This window comes from Oncorhynchus mykiss, chromosome 7, assembly GCF_013265735.2.
Source record: "Oncorhynchus mykiss isolate Arlee chromosome 7, USDA_OmykA_1.1, whole genome shotgun sequence".
In the NCBI taxonomy this organism is placed as follows: domain Eukaryota; kingdom Metazoa; phylum Chordata; class Actinopteri; order Salmoniformes; family Salmonidae; genus Oncorhynchus; species Oncorhynchus mykiss.
The window spans coordinates 55652296-55677948 of NC_048571.1; the positions used below are offsets into that span (position 1 = coordinate 55652296).

Consider the following 25653-nt stretch of genomic DNA (forward strand, 5'->3'; position numbering starts at 1 on the left):
TAGCAGTGGCTTATGCCGGCTCAGACATAATGTGTCCCCTTTTCATACTGTATGTAGCTTAGAAATATCCTGCTCTTGATTTGATTTGAATCTCCGTTAAAGCCTTAGGCTGTTTCCCTGTCATTGTGTAACACAGGCTAGTTGCTGTATAGATCCTATATTTAGCACATAACTGTTTTATGATATAACATTCTGTTAACATGTTCTAAACGTGTAGCAGACAAAGCATAGATATTTGTAACCCAAGTGATATCTAGAGTAGATCAATCATGTCCATTTACACAAATATTTGAGCCCTAAACAGAGCCTCTGGGATAAGCAGATGTGGAGGCTTGTGTCTGAGTGTGTGCGCATGTGTGTGTGCGTGTCGGTGTGTGTGTGTGTGTGTGTGTGTGGGCATGTGGGTGTGTCTTACCCTGTGACAGTGTAGTGCCGGGGTATGAGGACTCAGGTAGCTGGTAGGTAGGTAGGCTGGGCATCCCTGTGGGCGGGAAGCCTCCAGGTAACAGGTGGTTGAAGGCGGCCAGCTGATTGGCTCCTGCCTGCTTGCGCCATCTGGCCCTTCTGTTGCTGAACCACACCTGGAGGGAAAAGAACTGATGAGGAGGACGAAGAGGACAAACTACAAACAGAGAGAGAGAGAGAGAGAGAGAGAGAGCGAGAGCAATACAGACAGAGAGAGAGAGAGAGCGAGAGAGCGAGAGCAATACAGACAGAGAGAGAGAGAGAGCGAGAGAGAGAGCGAGAGAGAGAGAGAGAGAGAGCGAGAGAGCGAGAGAGCGAGAGCAATACAGACAGAGAGAGAGAGAGCGAGAGAGAGAGCGAGCAAGACCGAGAGAGAGAGAGAGCAAGACAGACAGAGAGAGAGAGAGAGAGAGAGAGAGAGAGAGAGAGAGAGAGAGAGAGAGAGAGAGAGCGAGAGCAATACAGACACGGAGAGAGAGAGAGAGAGAGCGAGCAAGACCGAGAGAGAGAGAGCAAGACAGACAGACAGAGAGAGAGAGAGAGAGAGAGAGAGAGCGAGAGAGAGATAGAGAGCGAGCAAGACCGAGAGAGAGAGAGCAAGACAGAGAGAGAGAATGTCTACCTTCCACTCAGTTTAGCTACTCTATGATAAGCCGTCTGTAAGAGTGAAGCACCCTCTAACTCTCAGCAAGCACAAGGTTGTGTATACCAGAATAGCCATAATTTTCTCTTCATGTTCTGTGCAAAGGAATAGGTGAATATGTTAACACAATGTATATATTATCAAATGGATCTATGATTCCAGAATGCTCCAGATTAATTGTGTGTGTAGTCCTACCACCTGTGATTCATCTGCCTGTTGCTGTTAAAGATGGTGTTGGTGGAGCTAGCTTGTCCCTGGAGGAACCAAAGCCTGCATGGAGGTCCAGTGTTCTGAACTTGTTGTTCTTCTTAAGTGGCTGAAGCTGTGATCTGTGTCAACAGTCTGCCCTAAGAAGTCATTAAGGGGTCAGAGGTAGGGGCCACAAGCTGCATATCAGACATCTCAAGTATGTTTGTGAACCTATTAGACACTTGGATGCCATAAAGAATGCCACCACAGTTGTGCATACTCTCTTGTCAATAGTATGTATACTCTCTCTCTCTCTCTCTCTCTCTCTCTCTCTCTCTCTCTCTCTCATACTTAGTGAAATATTTCAATGATATTATACTAAGTGGATGGATTTAGCAGTTTATCTGTAATTTAAAAAAAACATGAATACATATTATTTTTCGCAGTCTAACCACACATTGTTTACATCTTGGTAGCTAAATAAAATGTAGAATTATATCAAAATGCAACTACGAATGCACAATGTCAACTCCCTGAATGGAAGTGACTAAAGAGAGTCCTTTATAACTGCAGTGATTTACACATTTTAAAAAGGCTTCTGCTTCAACAAAACATGAATATAATCAGGCCTTTTGAAAAGAGCAGCCATACAGCCAGCAACCTGTTCCATTTAACCAAGACAAGGCCTGGGCCCAATGTGGGCTAAAGGTTGAAGGACACTGATCTATGCCTCGCACTGGCAATTCATCAGAGTTTAATACACTGTCAGCGCAGTTCATCTACTGTTGTGTTTCAAACGGCCTGGCCTATTGTGAAGCCAGATGAAAGGAGGGGACAAAAGGGCTTCCATACGCCAGTCAGAACACTGGGAACAAAGAGGGGGCGTCCCTTTTAAACAGCTCTTAAAGAGTCTAACTTTCAAGGGACTAACACAGGGACAGACTCACTGCTATTGAGGCCTCTCCTCCTGAACGCAAACAAATGCTGCACATAAATTCACATACACAGAGATCTCAATCACATAAAGAAAAATCTCAGTTTTGATTGTCTGCCTCATCAAGAGCATCTCATGATAAAAAGGGACTGAGATAATAATACCTCACTGTCCAAGCACTCGTGAGAAATAAGTCACTCAACTTCTAACCCCAACCAACAGGAAGCCTCTTCTGGAAGCAGATCATTTCCTCACACTTTCCATTCAACAAACAAACTCTTCTAGACCAAATAAAGAACTGTGATGGCTCAGGGCTCCCTGCTGCCCTCACTGATGTGGCTGCTATTGGGATGTAGTGGAGCGTGGTGCTGGTTCTGAGCTGGAGCTGGACAAACAGCTGCCTGCCATGGGGACACACCCCTTCCTTCCACACACGCCCAATCACCCGGCACTGCAGTGCCACCTCACCTCTGACCTCTGAACCTCACCCCACACCCCGCCCCTCTTTTATGTTCCATTACACTTCCTTATTTTTGTCAGTCAAGCCACAGGCAGGAGGTGTTCTATCATGGCAAACACAAAACACTTTAACACTCGCTCTCTTTCTCTCTCTCTCTGTCTCTCTTTCTCTCTCTCTCTCTCTCTCTCTCTCTCTCTCTCTCTCTCTCTCTCTCTGTCTCACGTTCTCTCTCTCTCTCTCTCTGTCTCTCTTTCTCTCTCTCTCTGTCTGTCTCTCTCTCTCTCTCTCTGTCTCACGTTCTCTCTCTCTCTCTGTCTCTCTGTCTCTCTCTCTGACTCTCTTTCTCTGTCTCTCTGTCTCTCTCTCTGACTCTCTTTCTCTGTCTCTCTGTCTCTCTCTCTGTCTCTCTGTCTCTCTTTCTCTCTTTCTCTGTCTCTCTGTCTCTCTTTCTCTGTCTCTGTCTCTCTTTCTCTCTGTCTCTCTTTCTCTCTCTCTCTGTCTCTCTTTCTCTCTGTCTCTCTTTCTCTGTCTGTCTCTCTTTCTCTCTGTCTCTCTGTCTCTCTGTCTCTCTTTCTCTCTGTCTCTCTATCTCTCTGTCTCTCTTTCTCTCTCACCCATCCACTTTAATGAGAGGGGTGTCTGTGAAGCGCATCTGTCTAAGTGAATTTACTCCGAGGCTTTGAACGAGCCCGCTATGACGCCTAGCTACTCAAGTCAACTAAAATGCCAACGGCTGCACCGCTATCGAGTTAACGCTGGCAAACATTGGGTCCAATGTGACCAGGTCAATACTGTATTGTTGGGCGAGAGGGGGCCATGCGTCACTGCTGATTCAGAGGAGATGGAATGTTTTCTCCAGCAGCCATGGGATCTACAACAGCAACAGGCGTGCACGCACATATGCACGCGCACGAGTGCACACACACAGACAAACATGGACACACAACACAAACAGGAGGAGCATTTGAAGTTGTACTCTGGAACCCGATCACAAAGTCACCTTGGACCACAGATTATCCACTGCTCTCCCCAATCCGGTTGAATTCCTCTCCACTACAGAGAGAGAGCTTCATCCCTGCTCCATTTCACCTCAAAGTCTGCTACTACAGCATCCACCTCTGTCCTGTTTTGCCAGTGTAAGAGGTTTGCTGGTTTCCTGGCTTCCTCTACACTTGGACTAACATGGACTATGTTCAGTATCCCTGAGAGATACTGGGGAAAGTTGGAGGGTGGGGGGATGGTAGAAAACCTGGGGCACAACCACATCTCTTAGGACTAGAGCTTAGTGGAGCCTGGGAGACAAAAAGAGACCCGCTTGAGCTACTGGGCTGAGCTGAGCTCAGACATGGAGGGGGGTGGCATGGGACTGTAGGGGGGGTTGGGGGAAATTAAGGTTGGAACGAACGTCAGGCAAGTTGAAGGTCCTGGAAACATCCCCGAGTCTGGTGAAGTGAAGGTCTGGAGAGATATGTGTTAACAACAGTTGCTTTTATCTCGTTTTGATTTGGCAGCGGCACATATACAGTGTATCCTTTCATCCCACTGGGCAAAAACTGGTTAACCAACATTGTTTCCAATTCATTTCAACACAAATAATCAATGTGATGACATTGAATCAATGTGGAAAAATAATTGGGTAAAAAAAGGGCTTTTAGCATTTTGTTCACCCAACCTAAATCCAATGACATGGTACATTTTCTTGTTGATTTCACATTGAATTCATGTTAGTTGACAACTCAACCAAATTTAAATGAAAATTAGAAATTGATCGAGTGTCTTTGCCCAGTGGGATGTTATCTCTTATCTGAGAGGGTGGCCTGGGTCTGTATTCCACCATTTCTCTAGACCTCACTCACTAACACAATGGACTCTACAGAGCTGAGAATCCCATTCGCTTATCACTGATCTACGATAACACTAACACAACACTGCAATGCATGACATTACATTGCACTCAAACCCTTTGTCTCAAATAGGATCTAATTGTCTTTATTTAAAGTTATTGTAACTATTCTACATTTCTTAAGACAGCGGTGCCACGTGTACACATTCCACAAAGTGAACTATGCGCTACAAAAACAAGGATGAACCCTTCTTCTCATGTATTCTCAACGGTGCACTCCACAAACACAATGACCACAGTAGTGCAAAGAGGCAAAACAACATAGAAATCCTCATTGGTTTTAAACCATGCGCTACCCACCCTCACTGGCTCTGGCTGTTTCTCTCTCTGCCTGCCTGCCAGACTGGCACTATGCTAATTAGAGAGGCTGTGAGGGTGAATTTGAGAGGAGAGTGGGATTAGCTCGATAAGTATCAGGAATACAGAGGGACGGAAGGAAAGTCATTTCAATTCTAATAATAACAAACTGTTCCAACATTCACACGGATGCATTGCAACAATTTCTCCTCCACAATCTACATAAACGCAATTCATTCCTTTATGGAACCGACATAAAGCCAGACTGGTGGGAGCATGGATGCATGTTGTGTTGGGTGGGCTCTCCTACTGAATCCTAATATGCCATTCTCTCCTGCCATTGGTAATCACCTAGCATAGAAACAACCTGGTAAATCTCTATTTCATGATATATCTCTGTGACATCATTGTGTTTAACCTAAGGTATATAATACGAATATATCTGTCTTTCCTTCCTGTTTGGCCCTGTCCGGGGGTGTCCTCGGATGGGACCACAGTGTCTCCTGACCCCTCCTGTCTCAGCCTCCAGTATTTATGCTGCAGTAGTTTGTGTCGGGGGGCTAGGGTCAGTTTGTTATATCTGGAGTACTTCTCCTGTCCTATTCGGTGTCCTGTGTGAATTTAAGTATGCTATCTCTAATTCTCTAATTCTTTCTTTCTTTCTCTCTCTCGGAGGACCTGAGTCCTAGGACCATGCCTCAGGACTACCTGACATGATGACTCCTTGCTGTCCCCAGTCCACCTGGCCGTGCTGCTGCTCCAGTTTCAACTGTTCTGCCTTATTATTATTCGACCATGCTGGTCATTTATGAACATTTGAACATCTTGGCCATGTTCTGTTATAATCTCCACCCGGCACAGCCAGAAGAGGACTGGCCACCCCACATAGCCTGGTTCCTCTCTAGGTTTCTTCCTAGGTTTTGGCCTTTCTAGGGAGTTTTTCCTAGCCACCGTGCTTCTACACCTGCATTGCTTGCTGTTTGGGGTTATAGGCTGGGTTTCTGTACAGCACTTTGAGATATCAGCTGATGTACGAAGGGCTATATAAATACATTTGATTTGATTTGATATTTGATGAATGTGTGACAATATGTCCCTTTCAGTTTTGGGGGATTGACAAGATGGGTCAAGATGGAACTCTGCAAGATTTGGTTGTTCAACATGAAAATAAGACATTCAATAGAAAGTCTATAATCTATTCTGTGACACTATGAGGTAGTGCTGGGATCTCTCCTCAGCCTCTCCATAGAGGCCTCAGAGATCAGAGACAGGGCACCACAGAGACAAACAGAGCAGGATCCTCTACTCTCTGTGTCGCGGCTAGCATCAGAAGCCTAGCGCACTCTCCAGATAGAGAGAAAAACGTCTTCCCAAATTGATTTCTACGCTTCATAAAAGGCTATGCTTATACCTTATTAGATCCCTCTAACTATAATAGCTACATGCAGAATGTTTATTGGTAATGAAAGGGGATCTATGTGACAGATTCGCTAAGCGAGCCAGCCAGCGCCGCCACCGCTCAGATGAGTCTCCTCAGAAGAGGTAGAGTCGGCCTCGTAAAAACTTCAGCCTAAATAGAAGAGAATGTAATTCACTTCATGTGTGAGGAGGAGAGGAGCACTGATTTACAACGCTAAGGCCCAGGGTCTGGCCCCCCTCCCTCTGTTCTCTACCCTCCCTCGCTCAACAGCAACCCCCCTCCACCTGGCCCAAACTTCTGAAGGATAGACACAAGTGATGCCCTTTTCTCTTCTTAATAGTCTTTGGAAGGACTCCACTGCCTGGTCCAGTCAGGAATGAGTGTTTTATTTCAGATGCAGAATGGCAGCACAGAGAGTGGGGCGCTCAGAGCAGGAGACAGGTAGCTAAATTTATAGGGACAGGTAGCTAAATTTATAGGGACAGGTAGCTAGATTTATAGGGACAGGTACCTAGATTTATAGGGACAGGTAGTCAGATTTATAGGGACAGGTAGCTAGATTTATAGGGACGGGTAGCTAGATTTATAGGGACAGGTAGCGAGATTTATAGGGACAGGTAGCTAGATTTATAGGGACAGGTAGTGAGATTTATAGGGACAGGTACCTAGATTTATAGGGACAGGTAGCAAGATTTATAGGGACAGGTAGCTAGATTTATAGGGACAGGTAGCTAGATTTATAGGGACGGGTAGCTAGATTTATAGGGACGGGAAGTGAGATTTATAGGGACGGGTAGCGAGATTTATAGGGACGGGTAGCTAGATTTATCGGGACAGGTAGCGAGATTTATAGGGACGGGTAGCTAGATTTATAGGGACGGGTAGTGAGATTTATAGGGACGGGTAGCAAGATTTATAGGGACGGGTAGCTAGATTTATCGGGACAGGTAGCAAGATTTATAGGGACGGGTAGCTAGATTTATAGGGACGGGTAGCTAGATTTATAGGGACGGGTAGCTAGATTTATAGGGACGGGACACTAGATTTATAGGGACAGGTAGATAGATTTATAGGGACGGGTAGCCTGGACCTAATGGCTGTGAGATATGGATCAGATCCCCTAATTTGTCAGTTGGGGTGATAAAACAGTGGGCTGGGAAAGTGTTGCGGGGAGCTGCTGGGTGATGTGTTTTAGGTGGTGGTGGGCCTGATGAAGATGGATGAGATAGTGTGACACAAGATGGCAGGCAGGGAAGGGAGGAGAGGGGGTTTGGGTTGGCTGAGTTTATGGGGCAGTGAGTTTGGGCTGTGGAGTCACTGGTAAACCAAACACTTGTCACTTCTCGTTAAACCAGGCGTCCTCCTGAGCACCCTTCCACACAAGAGCTCTCGGCTTGGAGTGGGTCCATTTACCCTCACAGATAATAGTTACTGTAACTGACTGCAGTGTATACCACACACCCTGCTTTATAGATGATCACCTAGAGATCAAAAACAACTAACAGGGTAAGCCGTAACCACCACCTCAAATCCTACTCAAATCTTTAAGACCTTACAACACCGCCCTTCTGCTGGGTTTCTCCCTCACAGCACTGCCCTCTCAGCCTCCCTACTCGTTGACATCTGGAAGATGCGTCATTGCAGCTGTGCTGGAGCAGGTCAGCTCTCAGGCCAAAGGTTCTTCAGTCCTGCCCAGAGATGGACCATTTGGGTACCTATGTGAAAACCCAGCTGGCTGACATCTTCAAAACGCACTGCACTAAAACTGTCAAGTTCACACACCAAAATCCATCCTTTGGCTTTTTTAAATGTATTGATTGAATTTGGAGCAGTTTTAGAGAAGAGGCTTCACCAAGTTGTTCTTATATCAACATGTCTCCAGTGGTCAGTGTGGTTGTTTTATTGAGGATGTGTCTGAGGACTTTAGCAGGTTGATGAGGAGCAGGGTAAGAGCAGGTTGATGAGGAGCAGGGTAAGAGCAGGTTGATGAGGAGCAGGGTAAGAGCAGGTTGATGAGGAGCAGGGTAAGAGCAGGTTGATGAGGAGCAGGGTAAGAGCAGGTTGATGAGGAGCAGGGTAAGAGCAGGTTGATGAGGAGCAGGGTAAGAGCAGGTTGATGAGGAGCAGGGTAAGAGCAGGTTGATGAGGAGCAGGGTAAGAGCAGGTTGATGAGGAGCAGGGTAAGAGCAGGTTGATGAGGAGCAGGGTAAGAGCAGGTTGATGAGGAGCAGGGTAAGAGCAGGTTGATGAGGAGCAGGGTAAGAGCAGGTTGATGATGAGCAGGGTAAGTCTTTGGTGTTCAATGGGGCAGTGCTCTAGCAGAGCCAATGAAAAAGACACACATGACTCCTGAAAATGAAACAACGCTACAATGGGCTTCATAGTCCGTCCAAAATCCTCCTCCCATCTACCTTGCCAAACCGCTGAGCAACATTGAAGACCGATGGTCATTATTTACTTTGGTTAACTAGAGTCAGTTTCTTGGGGTGACCTTCTCAGAAAATTAAGTTTGATTTGATCTTTGGAGACTTTCAAAGCGTTTCAAAATGAGATGATGAGGGAAACTGCATTAACAAATGATGTCCATGATTTAAATAACTCAGGTTTTCACATGACATCATTTAGCTCTATTATCTCGCAGGAGAGAAAAAGTGGCCTTTTAGTTTTCAACCCTGTTCATTTTTTTTCTTCATTTTTAGACTTCAAATTACCATCGATTCCCAGAAATACTCGAAAGTGGCAAATGCCTGAAGGGATTCTCTCTAATATGTCAATGTAATTGACCTACAAATATGGTTGTGAAGTGCCTGGAACATGGACAAGACAGAGGACTCTCTATGCTCTGTAGCCCAAGGGTTCCCAGTGGGGTAGATCGAAATTATTACTATTTTTATGTGTATTAAACAACAGATTAACTGAATTTGGGGTCAGTGAAAAAAGTTTAGAGGGTGCGATACAATACAATGTAATAGTATTCATCCAAAATGTATGTTCTTGACCCTTAGAAGCACATGGGCCTGGGAGGCTCACGGGATATTGGTATCCACAGTATTATCCCCAAAAAAGTATTCTTGTATTCCCCCCCACACATTTTTGTTGTTGACATAATCCACTGTCATTTAAGTTTTAAAACTGCAATATTTTCTCTCTGTCCCATGGCAAAATGTGTAGAATTGCAGGAAATTAGCTTTAAAACTGCAGCATTTTCACTGTGATGCAAAGAGGGGGGCTTTTAAAAAAACAATCCCAGGGCCCGAGACCGAATTAGTGCAGCCATGCACTGCAGAAGTCATAGTCAAAAAGTATATTTTTATCGCACTCTGAAGTAGGTGTTGTGTTCTGATATTATGAGGGGGTCCACAATAAATTTGCTATTGCTAAGTGGTCCCCTAAACCAAACAATTTGGGAACCCCTGCTCTAGCCTACATGGCACTCTGCTCAACCAATCTTACATAGGTTTGCTGGATCTTTTCATCTTCGAGACCAATCACAATGAGCTTCACAAGCTCCACTCTACAGGGTCTAAATTCAAAAATCTGTCCAAATGACATTGTAAATACGAAGCATTGTAACCCATCTGTCATAACTCAAATTATATTAGACATGCATGTCTTTTCCAGATGTATTTCATGAGACATGCTTTACACTGTAATGGAGGAGAATCTTCAGAAAAAGAGATTCATCAAATAATAACTGAAAGACCTTCCCAATCTCATGTCCAATTGTGCCTCATAAGCATATTTGAAACATTCTGAAATGTAATATAGCGCAAGAAAATATGCATGAGATAAATCTCTCAGCATCCTCCACCGAGTGCTGCAGTAACCAGTTAGACATCTTTCTGTTTGGAGGGTTTGCAAGACAGACAAAGACATGTGTGGAATCAGTTACCCCTAACCGCATGTTTGGAGTGTGAGGAACAGTTAGCGCGCGGGGTGGTTCAGAGTTTGGGAGGTTCAAGGGGAGTGAGCGAGGGGTTGTGGTAAGAAGAGAGGGTTGCCCTTTTTTTTACTAGCATCTGATTGATTAATGTTGTTGTCAGGGCATGAGGTCCCTGGAGAGGATGAGGGACCCTCCATGATATGCACATGGTTTTACAAGCGGCGGCAGGCTTGAAAGTGAGAGATGCTGGCCAAAGGCCGAAATGAGAAATCCATCAGGAATGCATTTCCTCTCTCTCTCCCTCTCTTTGCCTCACTCTCTTTCTCATCTCCTCTCTCTCTTTATCTCCCTCCCTCCCTTCTGAACAGCTGCTGCTATAACTCTACTGTATTTTCCTTCAGTGTTACATAAAACCACATGGTACACAAGCTGTCAGGCAGGTCCTGTGGAGTCTTGGGTGTAAAACAATGGAGCCTCCCCTGTCAAGGCCTTCTTAGAACAGATGAGGACTCACAGACACAACTCCCAGGTGAGGTGAGGAGGTAAAATATGGGTAAAAAAGACCTGCACTTGGATGAATGAATATTGTCGCTAGTAACTCTACATACCTCTAGCACAATCTTCAAATTTTGCTGCCTTAAAATGTCATCTAAAAAGGAATTAAATGGGATTTGTTTTGCCTCCGATCTACACAACATACTCCACAGTTCCGAAGTGAAAGAGAGGTTAAAGAAAATGTTCCAAGTGATACAATGAAGATGTCTTGATTGCGTGTCTTCACACCCCAGAGTTAATACTTGAAGGAAGAACCTTGGGCAGCCATTACAGCTGTTCATCATTTTGAATAAGATGATACCAATTTTGCACAACTCTTAGGGCAACATACAGTATATCCATTGCTTTTGTCAAAATTGTTTAAGCTCAGTACATTTGGATGGGAATCATTGATTGGAAGCTATATTCAAACATTGCCTCTGATTTTAAAGCAGATTCAACACCTCTTGGAAAGCCATTCTGGTGTCTTTGGCATTAAAAGTTGTATAATTGCCCCCCCCCCCTAATAAAACTATGTCAGTGTTAGATTTTCTCTGGGGTGTGAAGACAACGCAATCAAGATGCCTTCTTTTATTATTATTAGTAGTAGTAGTCATTTTTATATTTTTTATATTATTATTTCACTTTGAAAATGTAGAGTAAGTTGTGTAGATGGGTAGATTTTTATTATTTCGTAAGACTATGGCAGGATATAAAAACTGAAGTTTGTCATGTACAGTTGTGGCCAAAAGTTTTGAGAATGACAGAAATATTAATTTTCACAGTCTGCTGCCTCAGTTTGTATGATGGCAATTTGCATATACTCCAGAATGTTATGAAGAGTGATCAGATGAATTGCAATTAATTGCAGTCCCTCTTTGCTATGCAAATTAACTGAATCCCCAAAAAACATTTCATCCCTGCCACAAAAGGACCAGCTGACATCATGTCAGTGATTCTCTCGTTAACACAGGTGTGAGTGTTGACGAGGACAAGCCCGGAGATCACTATGTCATGCTGATTGAGTTCGAATAACAGACTGGAAGCTTCAAAAGGAGGGTGGTGCTTGGAATCATTGTTCTTCCTCTGTCAACCATGGTTACCTGCAAGGAAACACGTGCCGTCTTCATTGCTTTGCACAAAAAGGGCTTCACAGGCAAGGATATTGCTGCAGTAACGTTGCACCTAAATCAACCATTTTTCGGATCATCAAGAACTTCAAGGAGAGCGGTTCAATTGTTGTGAAGAAGGCTTCAGGGCGCCCAAGAAAGTCCAGCAAGCGCTAGGACCGTCTCCTGAAGTTAATTCAGCTGCTGGATCAGGGCACCACCAGTACAGAGGTTGCTCAGGAATGGCAGCAGGCAGGTGTGAGTGCATCTGCACGCACAGTGAGGCAAAAACTTTTGGAAGTTGGCCTGGTGTCAAGAAGGGCAGCAAAGAAGTCACTTCTCTCCAGGAAAAACATCTGGGATAGACTGATATTCTGTAAAAGGTACAGGGATTGGATTGCTGAGGACTGGGGTAAAGTCATTTTCTCTGATGATTCCCCTTTCCGATTGTTTGGGGCATCCGGAAAAAAGCTTGTCCGGAGAAGACCAGGTGAGCGCTACCATCAGTCCTGTGTCATGCCAACAGTAAAGCGTCCTGAGATCATTCATGTGTGGGGTTGCATCTCAGCCAAGGGAGTGGGCTCACTCACAATTTTGCCTAAGAACACAGGCATGAATAAAGAATGGTACCAACACATCCTCCGAGAGCAACTTCTCCCAACCATCCAGGAACAGTTTGGTGACAAACAATGCCTTTTCCTGCATGATGGAGCACCTTGACATAAGGCATAAGTGATAACTAAGTGGCTAAGGGAACAAAACATCAATATTTGGGGTCTAAGGCCAGGAAACTACCCAGACCTTAATCCCATTGAGAACTTGTGGTCAATCCCCAAGAGGCAGGTGGACAAACAAAAACCCACAAATTCTGACAAACTCCAAGCATTAATTATGCAAGAATGGGCTGCCATCAGTCAGGATGTGGCCCAGAAGTTAATTGACAGCATGCCAGGGCAGATTACAAAGGTCTTGAAAAAGAAGGGTTAACACTGCAAATATTGACTCTTTGCATCAACCTCATGTAATTGTCAATAAAAGCCTTTGACACTTATGAAATGCTTGGAATTATACTTCAGTATTCCATAGTAACATCTGACAAAAATATCTAAAGTCACTGAAGCAGCAAACCTTGTGGAAATTAAAATTTGTGTCATTCTCAAAACTTTTGGCCATGACAGTACAGGAAAACAGTGCTTTAGATTAGTGTGATAAACACCTGGATAATGCTCAGCAGCCATGACAGTACAGGAAAACAGTGCTAAACACCTGGATAATGCTCAGCAGCCATGACAGAATGTGTGTTGCATTGACTGTTTGTGTGTCTAACTAACCTGCACGCGGGCCTCAGTGAGCTTGGTCCTCTGGGCCAGCTCTTCCCTGGTGTAGATGTCTGGGTAGTGTGTCCTCTCAAAGGCTTTCTCCAGCTCCTCAAGCTGCTCGGCTGTGAAGGTGGTGCGGCTGCGACGCTGCTTCCTCTTCAGGGGAAGGTCCGGCTCCGACTCCACGTCTGAACCCTCATCTGTACGATTACCTGGGCCAAAGGGGAAGAGGGAGAAGAGGGGAAGAGCCAGCTCAGTTAATACTAGGAAATACACTAAAATAATACAAGGGAATTTAGTAACAATGGAAAGGAAGTCAATTTTACTGGTTAGTTATTTATCTCTTCAGTTGTCTTTATTTGTTATTTTTTATTTAACCTTTATTGAACCAGGTAGGCCAGTTGAGAACAAGTTCTCATTTACAACTGCGACCTGGTCAAGATAAAGCAGTGCGACAAAAACAACAACACAGAGTTACACATAAACAAACGTACAGTCAATAACACAAAAGGAACATCTATATACAGTCTGTGCAAATGTAGTAAGGTTAGGGAGGTATGGCAATAAATAGGCCATAGGGCAAAAATAATTACAATTTAGCATTAACTGGATTGATAGATGTGCAGGTAGAGATACTGGGGTGCAAAAGAGCAAAAAAATGAATAACAATATGTGCATGAGGTAGTTGGGTGTGCTATTTACAGATGGGCTGCTGTGTCTGTGTTTACCCTCAAGCCTCTGTTCTGACAGCATTTTTTGTTAATTAACCTAAATCATTGAAAAAGGCAATAAAAAGTAGGGCTGTGACGATACCAGTATCACAATATGTTTTCCATGGCGAAATAAATGTGACTCTGGATAACAACATAATGATTTTCCAACATTAGGGCTGTTTTCCTAAAGAAGTGAAATCTACTTTGTGCTTTGTTTCCATGTCACGATACTCGTTAGTATCGCGGTACTGTTATCATCCCAGCCCTAATAAAAAGGATGGATGAAACCCTGAAATGGTCAATACAAGCCCTAAAAGCCCCTTTTAGTAGTTTAGGGGCAAAACCCACATCAGAGGCTGTCGCTTGAGGGGGAGAGGCTGCAAAGAAGCTTCAAATGACAGCTTTCCCTCTCTCCGAGCACAACAGAGCAAATATTATCTTAATCTGTGGATATTTATACAGTGTATGAGAGGCCTGATACCCAAACCTGCCTTGAGAGAGAGAGAGCGGGGGAGAGAGGCGCCAGAGGCTGGAGGCAGAGGGCAGGAGGCGGTTGGGGGCAGGAGGGGAGGGGGCGCTGGATGGAAGGGTTAATCTACCCAGGCCACCTTGCTGTTCCTCACCACACTATTCTCTCACAATGGCCCAGGGCACACTGCTGCTAAAAAGAACAGTAGAGCCAGAATATACAGAACACTACAACAATATCACACCAGAACCATTCAGTCCCATATTCTGTCTTTCTATGATACTGCTGTCAATAAATTAATTACAATATATCTTACAGTACTTTTATGCATTCAACTAAGCTGCTGCATTTTCGCTAGAGGAATATAGATACTGCACAAAGCCATCCAATCCTGGCCAAGAGGAATGTTTCTGACAGCGAATATGTATTACCACAGCACATTACCATTATAACTGAATTTAGGAAATTGCATAATTTTCACCTCCTCTGCATGTCTATTCAAACTACATGGCCCTGTTCATTTCCTGTTATAAAATGCATATTTTCACAAATGTGCTCATTGAGACATTGACAAGCCAGTGTTGCTCTAGGCCTAGCTGGATTGCATCATACATCTACAGTCCAGAAGGAGAGAAGGGTAAAGAACAAAAAACGAGAGATAGTCTATAGAACAAAACTCATTGTCCCTTACAGAAAAGCTTTCTCCCCAACTATAATGACAACCATAACGGTCTTCTGAGAGTTAGCCCAGGTGAATCCCCTGTATTGGCTATGGGCACAACTAAGCTCAGTTCAACAAAGCCCTCTCGAATGTTTCAGCATACCACATGGACAAACTGAAGCCAAATAGCCTTCAAATAACAACTGTGAGAATAAAAGAGGAACCAAATCTGGCTGGGTCTCAAGGCCGGCTCTGGAGTTTAATTAAACAAGGAATTATGGGATTATATGGAGACTATCATTACAGGCCACTCGATGAGTCTTCTGAGAACGTCTTTTTGTCCCCCTGAGCTCACGCCTAACGATTCTCTGCGGATTACATGCGGCCGCAGGACATGAGGCCGCATTCATTAAATCAATTCTTTCGTCTAACCCTTTTTAATAAAGATTGATTCCCCAACACTGGCTCCCACTTTTGTAGAGAACAGCCTTGAACATACAATGTTGAATATGTACATATATGGCATATCCCTTTGTTGGTTTTATGAGGATGCGCATAGCGATTTGCCGCTAACTCGCCATGACAACACTTGAGACCGGCACAGCGGTCTATAGATCACTTTTCAAAGTCACCTCTGTGTCCTACAGGGCGGGGCAAGGGTGGGGGGAAAGGGGGGCCATGCGGGCAGAGAGGAGGGCTGCTCAACGGTTTAAAACCAAACAGACACCACAGAATTCTACTATTCTATTTTGCTCATATTTCTCTTCCTTTGTTTATCTATGTGATCGGATGGAAAGTTGCGTAAGTGGATATAGGCTAGCCAGTACTTAAAACATTTAAAAAATGAATCCTCCCCCTATACTCCAATGTTAGCATTTTGCAAAGGATTTACAAACAAACTGCATGACAAACAAGACTAATGACTATGTACTGCCACCTGTCATTGAGCCCTGGTTATAGTGACATGTGTCATGGCACACAACACATCTGTTTGCGTGCATGAACTACAGGCAGCAAGCAGCAAGCTCTCGGTGAAGGTCAACAGCCCTATTAGATGTGAGTTTGGGAAACAGGGATGTGAGAAGCAAACCTCATCTCTATCCAGACGACACTTTTCTGAACGGGATGCCAAGATTAATCAACAACACTGGGGCCCCCACATGTACCAAAATGGGTTGTGACAGAAACAGAATTCCAGTTAAATGCACTGTATGGTTCCTCTCATTGTTGGTGCAACACAGAGTTGCATGGCTGTCTGGTTAACATATTTTACTGGCCACCCTATTTTCAGGTAAAACCCTTCAGCAGACAACATAAGACTATCTACATAAACAAACAAGTCGAATTATAATGACACTGCGTGGATTACACAGTATCCACATCGTTTCATTTAAATATGTCTAACATGTTATACTTTATTCAAACAGCTGGAAACAAAGGGGGAGATAGGCAAGCAGGAGAGCAGACAGGCAAGCAGGAGAGCAGACAGGCAAGCAGGAGAGCAGACAGGCAAGCAGGAGAGCAGACAGGCAAGCAGGAGAGCAGACAGGCAAGCAGGAGAGCAGACAGGCAAGCAGGAGAGCAGACAGGCAAGCAGGAGAGCAGTAGGAAGGGTAGACACGAGGACTGAACCCCGGTCTTGTGACTGGCCGGGAGCGTTACCGATAGATCACGGGCTCTGCACCAAATCTTTTTATTTAGTGGTTGTTTGATATTTATAGATGCAGTGCCTCTCGGGCCTAAATTATGGAAGAATAAACACTTACTATCTGTTTCCCAGACAACAAAGCTTTTGAATTTGAATAACACATGTCTCCTTGGTTTACAAATCTGTCCATGTTGATACAGGACAAAATGCTGGATGATTAGCCTACTACCTTGGAATAAACTCAATCCCTGTGGGCGTTGAGGTCAATTCTCTAACACTTCTTGCTGCTTTGAAACAATAAGGTACATCCTGATTAGACCTGGGTATAATGCCTCAGCTGTAATTCCATTGGAAGATTCTGGGGATATTGATAAAGCACTCGTGCCTCATCAGTTATCATAGCAATTAGGGCCTAATTATGTATACCATCCAGTGGGTATGATTAGACAGCCGTGTATCCTCCTTCAGGGCCCTCAGAGGTCCTGCTCAATATTGATTTAAAAATACAGCAGTGTTTAAACAGAAATTAACCAGATATTGACGAGGTCTTCTAAATCAGAAACATTTTTTTTATGTTTCAAGTAACAAGGGGAGACAAGTAAACATGTTATACTGGAAGAGCCAATTGTTTTACTGACATAATTTAATTGAATCTCTTTACTTATGAATGGAGCCATATGTTTCCCAAAGAGATTGTTTAAGCTCTCTGTTACCTCTTTCAAAAATCACAGCTTTTTCACAAAGCACTACTATTTCTAACAATATCCATAGTGAGACAGAATGTCAACTCAGGTCAGAACACAACCAACAAAAGTGGTCTTGTCTCTGAGAAGCTGAGCAGTTGGTTAATAGTTTAGTGGTGAGTTTAGTGTGAGGTTTAAAGATGGTCCTCCCTCTCTCCTGATGCTCCTCACTGCTGACCCCACGGTCTGCTCAGAGCTCAGACTGCAGGCAGATGGAATACTCATCACGCAAACCTCTCCAAACCCCCTCCCAGACAGCCCGCTAACCCTATGGACTGTTCTTCTCTTTCTCCCATCCTCCTTCTGAGGAGCCCCTACTCTCTCTTTCCCCCCTGGGAGACAGGCTGAGGTAATATGGCTTAGATGGACCTTAGATGGATTGCTGTCCAAGGCTGTACAGTCAATAAAGACTGCTGGCTCCAATGCTCCACAAGAACATTATGCTATAATAAACGACAAGCCCTACAATAGCAATGTCTATTAGCAGTGAAGGGGACAGAGAAAACATACAATGACAGTCTAGAAAATGATCACAAAGAAACAGAATCTAGGCTACACTCCAACACCCACAGCTACTGTATAACTGATCACCACAACACTACAACACAGGAGGCGAATAGTAACGCTTCAACGTGGCAACACAAAATTCCTCAATGCCAAGATGTCTAATATGGTCAAATTCTAACCAACATTGTGTCAGTGAATATTTAGGTAAAATATTTAAAATATAGGTCAGAAATTGATACTTGTACTATGCATGGTAGACCTGGGAGGTATTTAATGATAACAGGTGGTTAAGAAGCCTCCGTGATGACACATGGGGTGGAAGCATCATTCTTCGTCTCTCAGATTGCCTCTGAGTCAGTATTAGCTCAACACTATGGTGTGTATCCTCCTCCCTGTCCCATGCAGGGTGTTTCTGATACCAGAACCAATGGCCTCAATATCAGCTGTACCTTTCCAAACTACCCAAGACAGAGGGACAAAAACAGACAGGGCTTTGGCAGTGCAGCATTAGATCATAATGGCTCATTTTGAAAAGCATATTAGTTCCAGCATAATTACGATCAGGCCTCACGCTTGGTGTTCTGCAGGCATTCACAGGACCAGCCTCAGAGCACCCAGTCACACCAGTTGACTGTGACTGACAGCACATTTTGTTTATTGGTCGTTTTTTCCCCTACATTCCCACAGGACGAAAATAACATCCCATCTTTTCTCTCTATTTATGTTTACTTGTTTATTTTGTGCATGCCTTTTGTCGTTGTTGATGTTGCAATTATACTTTTTGTCAGTCGGAGGGGAGGAATATCAAAAGGCCTAATTATGCAAACAGGCCCTGTGATAAGCAGCAAATGTCTGAGATGGGATCTGCTATCTCTGACATCCATCTGTCTCTGTGCTGTCTCCTGCTCCAGGCCTGAATATAAACATCTCTTCCTGTCACCAAGACTGCATGGGATTCAACCCCAGATACTGGAGAGGAGGGATGTTCATGCAGCAACATCAAATAGCTGACAACTTCTTCTTTTCAATTTTTCAGAGAATGGGGCAGTTTTTCTCCTGAATGCACTACCCTGTGTGTCCCTCAGTGTTGCGAAGTTAGGAGAGCCATAGGAGATGATTCAGTTGTGCAACTGGAGGATGGATTTAACATAGAAACAGTATAGTACTTCATGAAAACAAACCTTGTAGTACTCCATGAAAACAAACCTTGTAGTACTCCATGAAAACAAACCTTGTAGTACTCTATGAACACAAAACGTATAGTACTCCATGAAAACAAACCTTGTAGTACTCCATGAAAACAAACCTTGTAGTACTCTATGAACACAAAACGTATAGTACTCCATGAAAACAAACCTTGTAGTACTCTATGAAAACAAACCTTGTAGTACTCCATGAAAACAAACCTTGTAGTGCTCTATGAAAACAAACCTTGTAGTACTCCATGAAAACAAACCTTGTAGTACTCCATGAAAACAAACCTTGTAGTACTCCATGAAAACAAACCTTGTAGTACTCCATGAAAACAAACCTTGTAGTACTCCATGAAAACAAACCTTGTAGTACTCCATGAAAACAAACCTTGTAGTACTCTATGAAAACAAACCTTGTAGTACTCTATGAAAATAAACCTTGTAGTACTCTATGAACACAAAACGTATAGTACTCCATGAAAACAAACCTTGTAGTACTCCATGAAAACAAACCTTGTAGTACTCTATGAAAACAAACCTTGTAGTACTCTATGAAAATAAACCTTGTAGTACTCTATGAACACAAAACGTATAGTACTCCATGAAAACAAACCTTGTAGTACTCCATGAAAACAAAACGTATAGTACTCCATGAAAACAAACCTTGTAGTACTCCATGAAAACAAAACGTATAGTACTCCATGAAAACAAACCTTGTAGTACTCTATGAAAACAAAACGTATAGTACTCCATGAAAACAAACCTTGTAGTACTCCATGAAAACAAACCTTGTAGTACTCCATGAAAACAAACCTTGTAGTACTCTATGAAAACAAAACATATTGTACTCCATGAAAACAAACCTTGTAGTACTCCACGAAAACAAACCTTGTAGTACTCTATGAACACAAAACGTATAGTACTCCATGAAAACAAACCTTGTAGTACTCCATGAAAACAAACCTTGTAGTACTCTATGAAAACAAACCTTGTAGTACTCTATGAAAATAAACCTTGTAGTACTCTATGAACACAAAACGTATAGTACTCCATGAAAACAAACCTTGTAGTACTCCATGAAAACAAAACGTATAGTACTCCATGAAAACAAACCTTGTAGTACTCCATGAAAACAAAACGTATAGTACTCCATGAAAACAAACCTTGTAGTACTCTATGAAAACAAAACGTATAGTACTCCATGAAAACAAACCTTGTAGTACTCCATGAAAACAAACCTTGTAGTACTCCATGAAAACAAACCTTGTAGTGCTCTATGAAAACAAAACGTATAGTATTCCATGAAAACAAACCTTGTAGTACTCTATGAAAACAAAACATATTGTACTCCATGAAAACAAACCTTGTAGTACTCCATGAAAACAAACCTTGTAGTACTCTATGAAAACAAACCTTGTAGTACTCTATGAAAACAAACCTTGTAGTACTCTATGAAAACAAACCTTGTAGTACTCTATGAAAACAAACCTTGTAGTACTCCATGAAAACAAACCTTGTAGTACTCTATGAAAACAAACCTTGTAGTACTCTATGAAAACAAACCTTGTAGTACTCCATGAAAATAAACCTTGTAGTACTCCATGAACACAAACCTTGTAGTACTCTATGAAAACAAACCTTGTAGTACTCTATGAAAACAAACCTTGTAGTACTCTATGAAACCAAACCTTGTAGTACTCTATGAAAACAAACCTTGTAGTACTCTATGAAAACAAACCTTGTAGTACTCTATGAAAACAAACCTTGTAGTACTCCATGAAAACAAACCTTGTAGTACTCTATGAAAACAAACCTTGTAGTACTCTATGAAAACAAAACGTATAGTACTCCATGAAAACAAACCTTGTAGTACTCCATGAAAACAAACCTTGTAGTACTCCATGAAAACAAACCTTGTAGTACTCTATGAACACAAAACGTATAGTACTCCATGAAAACAAACCTTGTAGTGCTCTATGAAAACAAACCTTGTAGTACTCCATGAAAACAAACCTTGTAGTACTCTATGAACACAAAACGTATAGTACTTCATGAAAACAAACCTTGTAGTGCTCTATGAAAACAAACCTTGTAGTACTCCATGAAAACAAACCTTGTAGTACTCTATGAAAACAAACCTTGTAGTACTCTATGAAAACAAACCTTGTAGTACTCCATGAAAACAAACCTTGTAGTACTCCATGAAAACAAACCTTGTAGTACTCTATGAAAACAAACCTTGTAGTACTCTATGAAAACAAACCTTGTAGTACTCCATGAAAACAAACCTTGTAGTATTCCATGAAAACAAACCTTGTAGTACTCCATGAAAACAAACCTTGTAGTACTCCATGAAAACAAACCTTGTAGTACTCCATGAAAACAAACCTTGTAGTACTCCATGAAAACAAACCTTGTAGTACTCTATGAAAACAAACCTTGTAGTACTCCATGAAAATAAACCTTGTAGTACTCTATGAAAACAAAAGGTATAGTACTCTATTGAAACAAACCTCATAGCACTCCATGAAAACCAACCTTAGAGTACTATAAGGTTTGTTTTCATAGAGTACTTTAAGGTTTGATTTCATGGAGTACTATAAGGTTTGTTTTCATGGAGTACTATATGAAAACAAACCTTTTTGTACTCCATGAAAACAAGCAACAAGAGGAACTACCCACTCAGCAAGACAATGAGCCAGAGACCGAAATACAAAACTCAGAATAATTCATAAAGAATCTTCTCTGTTAGTTACCTCAGTCGCCAACCAGAAAACAGCTCCAACATGATAATATGGCAAGGATGTACCTACCTAATGTTAATATGCTGAAATCAACTTGAATTATCATCGTCTCCCCAGGCACCAGTGACCTTTTCAGAGCCTGGCTTGGCATTTATCACAAATTGAATCTGGAGTTGATGATCAACAGCCACTAGTATGGCTACTGTTATCAGCTTCCAATAAACAAAAGTAACTACTCTAAATGAAAAAAGTACAGTAACCGTATTGCACAATTTAGATTATGAGTGTGGTTGAGAGTCAACTATGGATGCTCAACCAAGCTCTGACTGTATAAATATACTTAAATTACATCACATTGATCTTCCCCTCTTCTCTCAAACCGTACAATCAGTTCTGTCCACTGCTTAACAGGTGGCTTAGGACAAAGGGCAGGTGTCTCCCGAGAGACTCAAAAGTGAGTGGGAAAAGATCCTTCGCATCACTGTACATCTCATACCACAAGAGTACTATGATCTAGAGGCCCATAGCTACTCACTATAACCCCCTCCTCATTCATTTAGGACTAAAGCTGAGCCTCACATCCAACCAAAAATCCGACCTTCAAGTGTTTTCTTGTGTCTCATTGCCACTGTCAAAAATGTGTCTATTTTCCCTCCGATCTACATTCCAAAGGACAATTCCGATACTTTTCTTTTCTCTGCTCTTGGATAGAATCACATTCCTTAGAAAGGAGAGAGCGCCTGCAAAACAGGAGAAAAAGTCAAGGGGAGGAAGAAAGACATGCGGCTCTATAATCTTTGGCTCTTTTTTTTATTTATTTTACTAGGCAAGTCAGTTAAGAATAAATTCTTATTTTCAATGACAGCCTAGGAACAGTGGGTTTACTGCCTGTTCAGGGGAAGAACAACAGATGTGTACCTTGTCAGCTCGGGGATTTGAACTTGCAACCTTCCCGTTACTAGTCCAACACTCTAACCACTAGGCTACCCTGCCGCCCGGCTCTCACAACAAACAATTAGCCCCATTTTCATTTTTTGAGGTCGGGCAAAAAATAACGTGGAGTGGAGAAAGGAGAGAAGAGAGGGAGAAGCAGCGAAAAGCTGTGCTCTTTTATGGCTCTTGTCATATGGATGAAGGCGCGGCGCGTCCATGAGAGCACACGCTCACCTTCAACAACAGGGCGTCCATGAGAGCACACGCTCACCTTCAACAACAGGGCGTCCATGAGAGCACACGCTCACCTTCAACAACAGGGCGTCCATGAGAGCACACGCTCACCTTCAACAAGAGGGCGTCCATGAGAGCACACGCTCACCTTCAACAACAGGGCGTCCATGAGAGCACACGCTCACCTTCAACAACAGGGCGTCCATGAGAGCACACGCTCACCTTCAACAACAGGGCGTCCATGAGAGCACACGCTCACCTTCAACAACAGGGCGTCCATGAGAGCACACGCTCACCTTCAACAACAGGGCGTCCATGAGAGCACACACTCACCTTCAACAACAGGGCATCCATGAGAGCACACGCCTCCTTCAACAACAGGGCGTCCATGAGAGCACACGCTCAACTTCAACAACAGGGCGTCCATGAGAGCACACACTCACCTTCAACTACAGGGCGTCCATGAGAGCACACGCTCACCTTCAACAACAGGGCGTCCATGAGAGCACACGCTCACCTTCAACAAGAGGGCGTCCATGAGAGCACACGCTCACCTTCAACAACAGGGCGTCCATGAGAGCACACGCTCACCTTCAACAACAGGGCGTCCATGAGAGCACACGCTCACCTTCAACAACAGGGCGTCCATGAGAGCACACGCTCACCTTCAACAACAGGGCGTCCATGAGAGCACACGCTCACCTTCAACAAGAGGGCGTCCATGAGAGCACACGCTCACCTTCAACAACAGGGCGTCCATGAGAGCACACGCTCACCTTCAACAACAGAGCGTCCATGAGAGCACACGCTCACCTTCAACAATAGGGCGTCCATGAGAGCACACGCTCACCTTCAACAACAGGGCGTCCACTGGGCCTCCCGGCCCTTTCAGCCCAGAAAGACAGACTCCTCAGGGGGCCATTAGAGCATGAATAGAGGCCTGACAGCCCTGTGCAGCTCCGCGGGGCATCCATAAACGCTGACATATTGACTCCCCAGGCCTCTGCTCTGCTCTTTCTGCCTGAGTGTGAAACAGTGAAGGGCATGAAGGGTGGATTCTTCTTTTTTATACATACATTCTACCGATTGGACGTGGGATATTACTAACAATATGATCGTAGTCCTTTTCAGAAAGGCCTTCTTATTGTGTGGGAGAAAATGCTGTTTCTCAGAAAGCGGGTAAACTAGTATATTCATACTTTTATCAAATCTTAAGATTTCCCTTTTGTTACATTGTTGTTATTTGCACAAAGACAAAATTAACAAACAAAAGTTGTTGTAGTTGGAGTTTTTCAAAGCAAAAAGTTATATTACAATTCTGATGGATATTTTGGAAAGTCTTCACAAACAAGTCTGTTAGACATAATAGAACTTTAACTTGGAACTAAGTAACAACTAAAAACTTTATGTGACTATGATACCAGGAGTAAAATGCACTCTCTCCTTAAATCGGTGTTGCTCTCTGCTACTGAGCCCAGCTTCACACCAGGTATTCTGGTGTTCAATGGGAAGTCATTCCCTGGGATCCATGCTAATTGAGGTCACAGTAAAAGTAATGAAATGGTCCCTGCTAACTGGCACCGGAACTAGAGCCCCCGTCCTCCAACAAAGGCTCCTGAACCTACCCAGGAAGTCAAACAGTAACTCAGGGCTATGAGTGGAGGCATCTGGGAGGAACAACTCATATTCTCAACAAAGCCAAGGAGAGATTACTTTACACAGAATAGGAATGCACAGCAGACAATTTTCATGCCCCAGGAATGCTTCCTAATTTTCTGGACAATGTCAGACCGTAAACATTTGTCATTGTGCAAGTTTTTATGGTGCAAGGGACAGCTGGAAGAGTAGTGATGGTGTCTGTGAAGTGAAGTCTTTTTTATCACAGTCAAGGGAATATGAAAGTACAAAATCCCCGAACTTAATATCCATAATCCATAAACACAGCAATTGTGTAGAATTGCCAACAACGTCCACCATTTTAAAACATGTTGGCAGTCTTGTTTAAGGGACATACCACTACACAATACACCATAAATCTGACAATAACTACCTAATGGTCCTGGAGGATAACCCCTATACTAATGATGCCTCTATTACTACACACCTAATGGTCCCAGGAGGATAACCCCTATACTAATGATGCCTCTATTACTACACACCTAATGGTCCTGGAGGATAACCCCTATACTAATGATGCCTCTATTACTACACACCTAATGGTCCCAGGAGGATAACCCCTATACTAATGATGCCTCTATTACTATACACCTAATGGTCCTGGAGGATAACCCCTATACTAATGATGCCTCTATTACTACACACCTAATGGTCCCAGGAGGATAACCCCTATACTAATGATGCCTCTATTACTATACCCCTAATGGTCCTGGAGGATAGCCCCTATACTAATGATGCCTCTATTACTACACACCTAATGGTCCCAGGAGGATAACCCCTATACTAATGATGCCTCTATTACTATACACCTAATGGTCCTGGAGGATAACCCTTATACTAATGATGCCTCTATTACTACACACCTAATGGTCCCAGGAGGATAACCCCTATACTAATGATGCCTCTATTACTATACACCTAATGGTCCCAGGAGGATAACCCCTATACTAATGATGTCTCTATTACTATACACCT

General features: G+C 43.2%; 1 protein-coding gene across 8 annotated transcripts in view; it reads right to left on the reverse strand.

Moving 5' to 3' along the window:
- The window catches only part of pax7b (paired box gene 7b), a 78756-nt gene that overhangs the window by 31743 nt on the left and 21360 nt on the right, over positions 1–25653 (reverse strand). For 4 of the 8 annotated variants that reach the window (XM_036981871.1, XM_036981869.1, XM_036981867.1 and 1 more), the window contains exons 5-6: positions 13169–13368; positions 416–581 (exon numbers count right to left, since the gene is read on the reverse strand). In XM_036981871.1, the coding sequence (XP_036837766.1) occupies positions 416–581; positions 13169–13368 (366 nt within the window). 8 annotated transcript variants of the gene reach the window in all.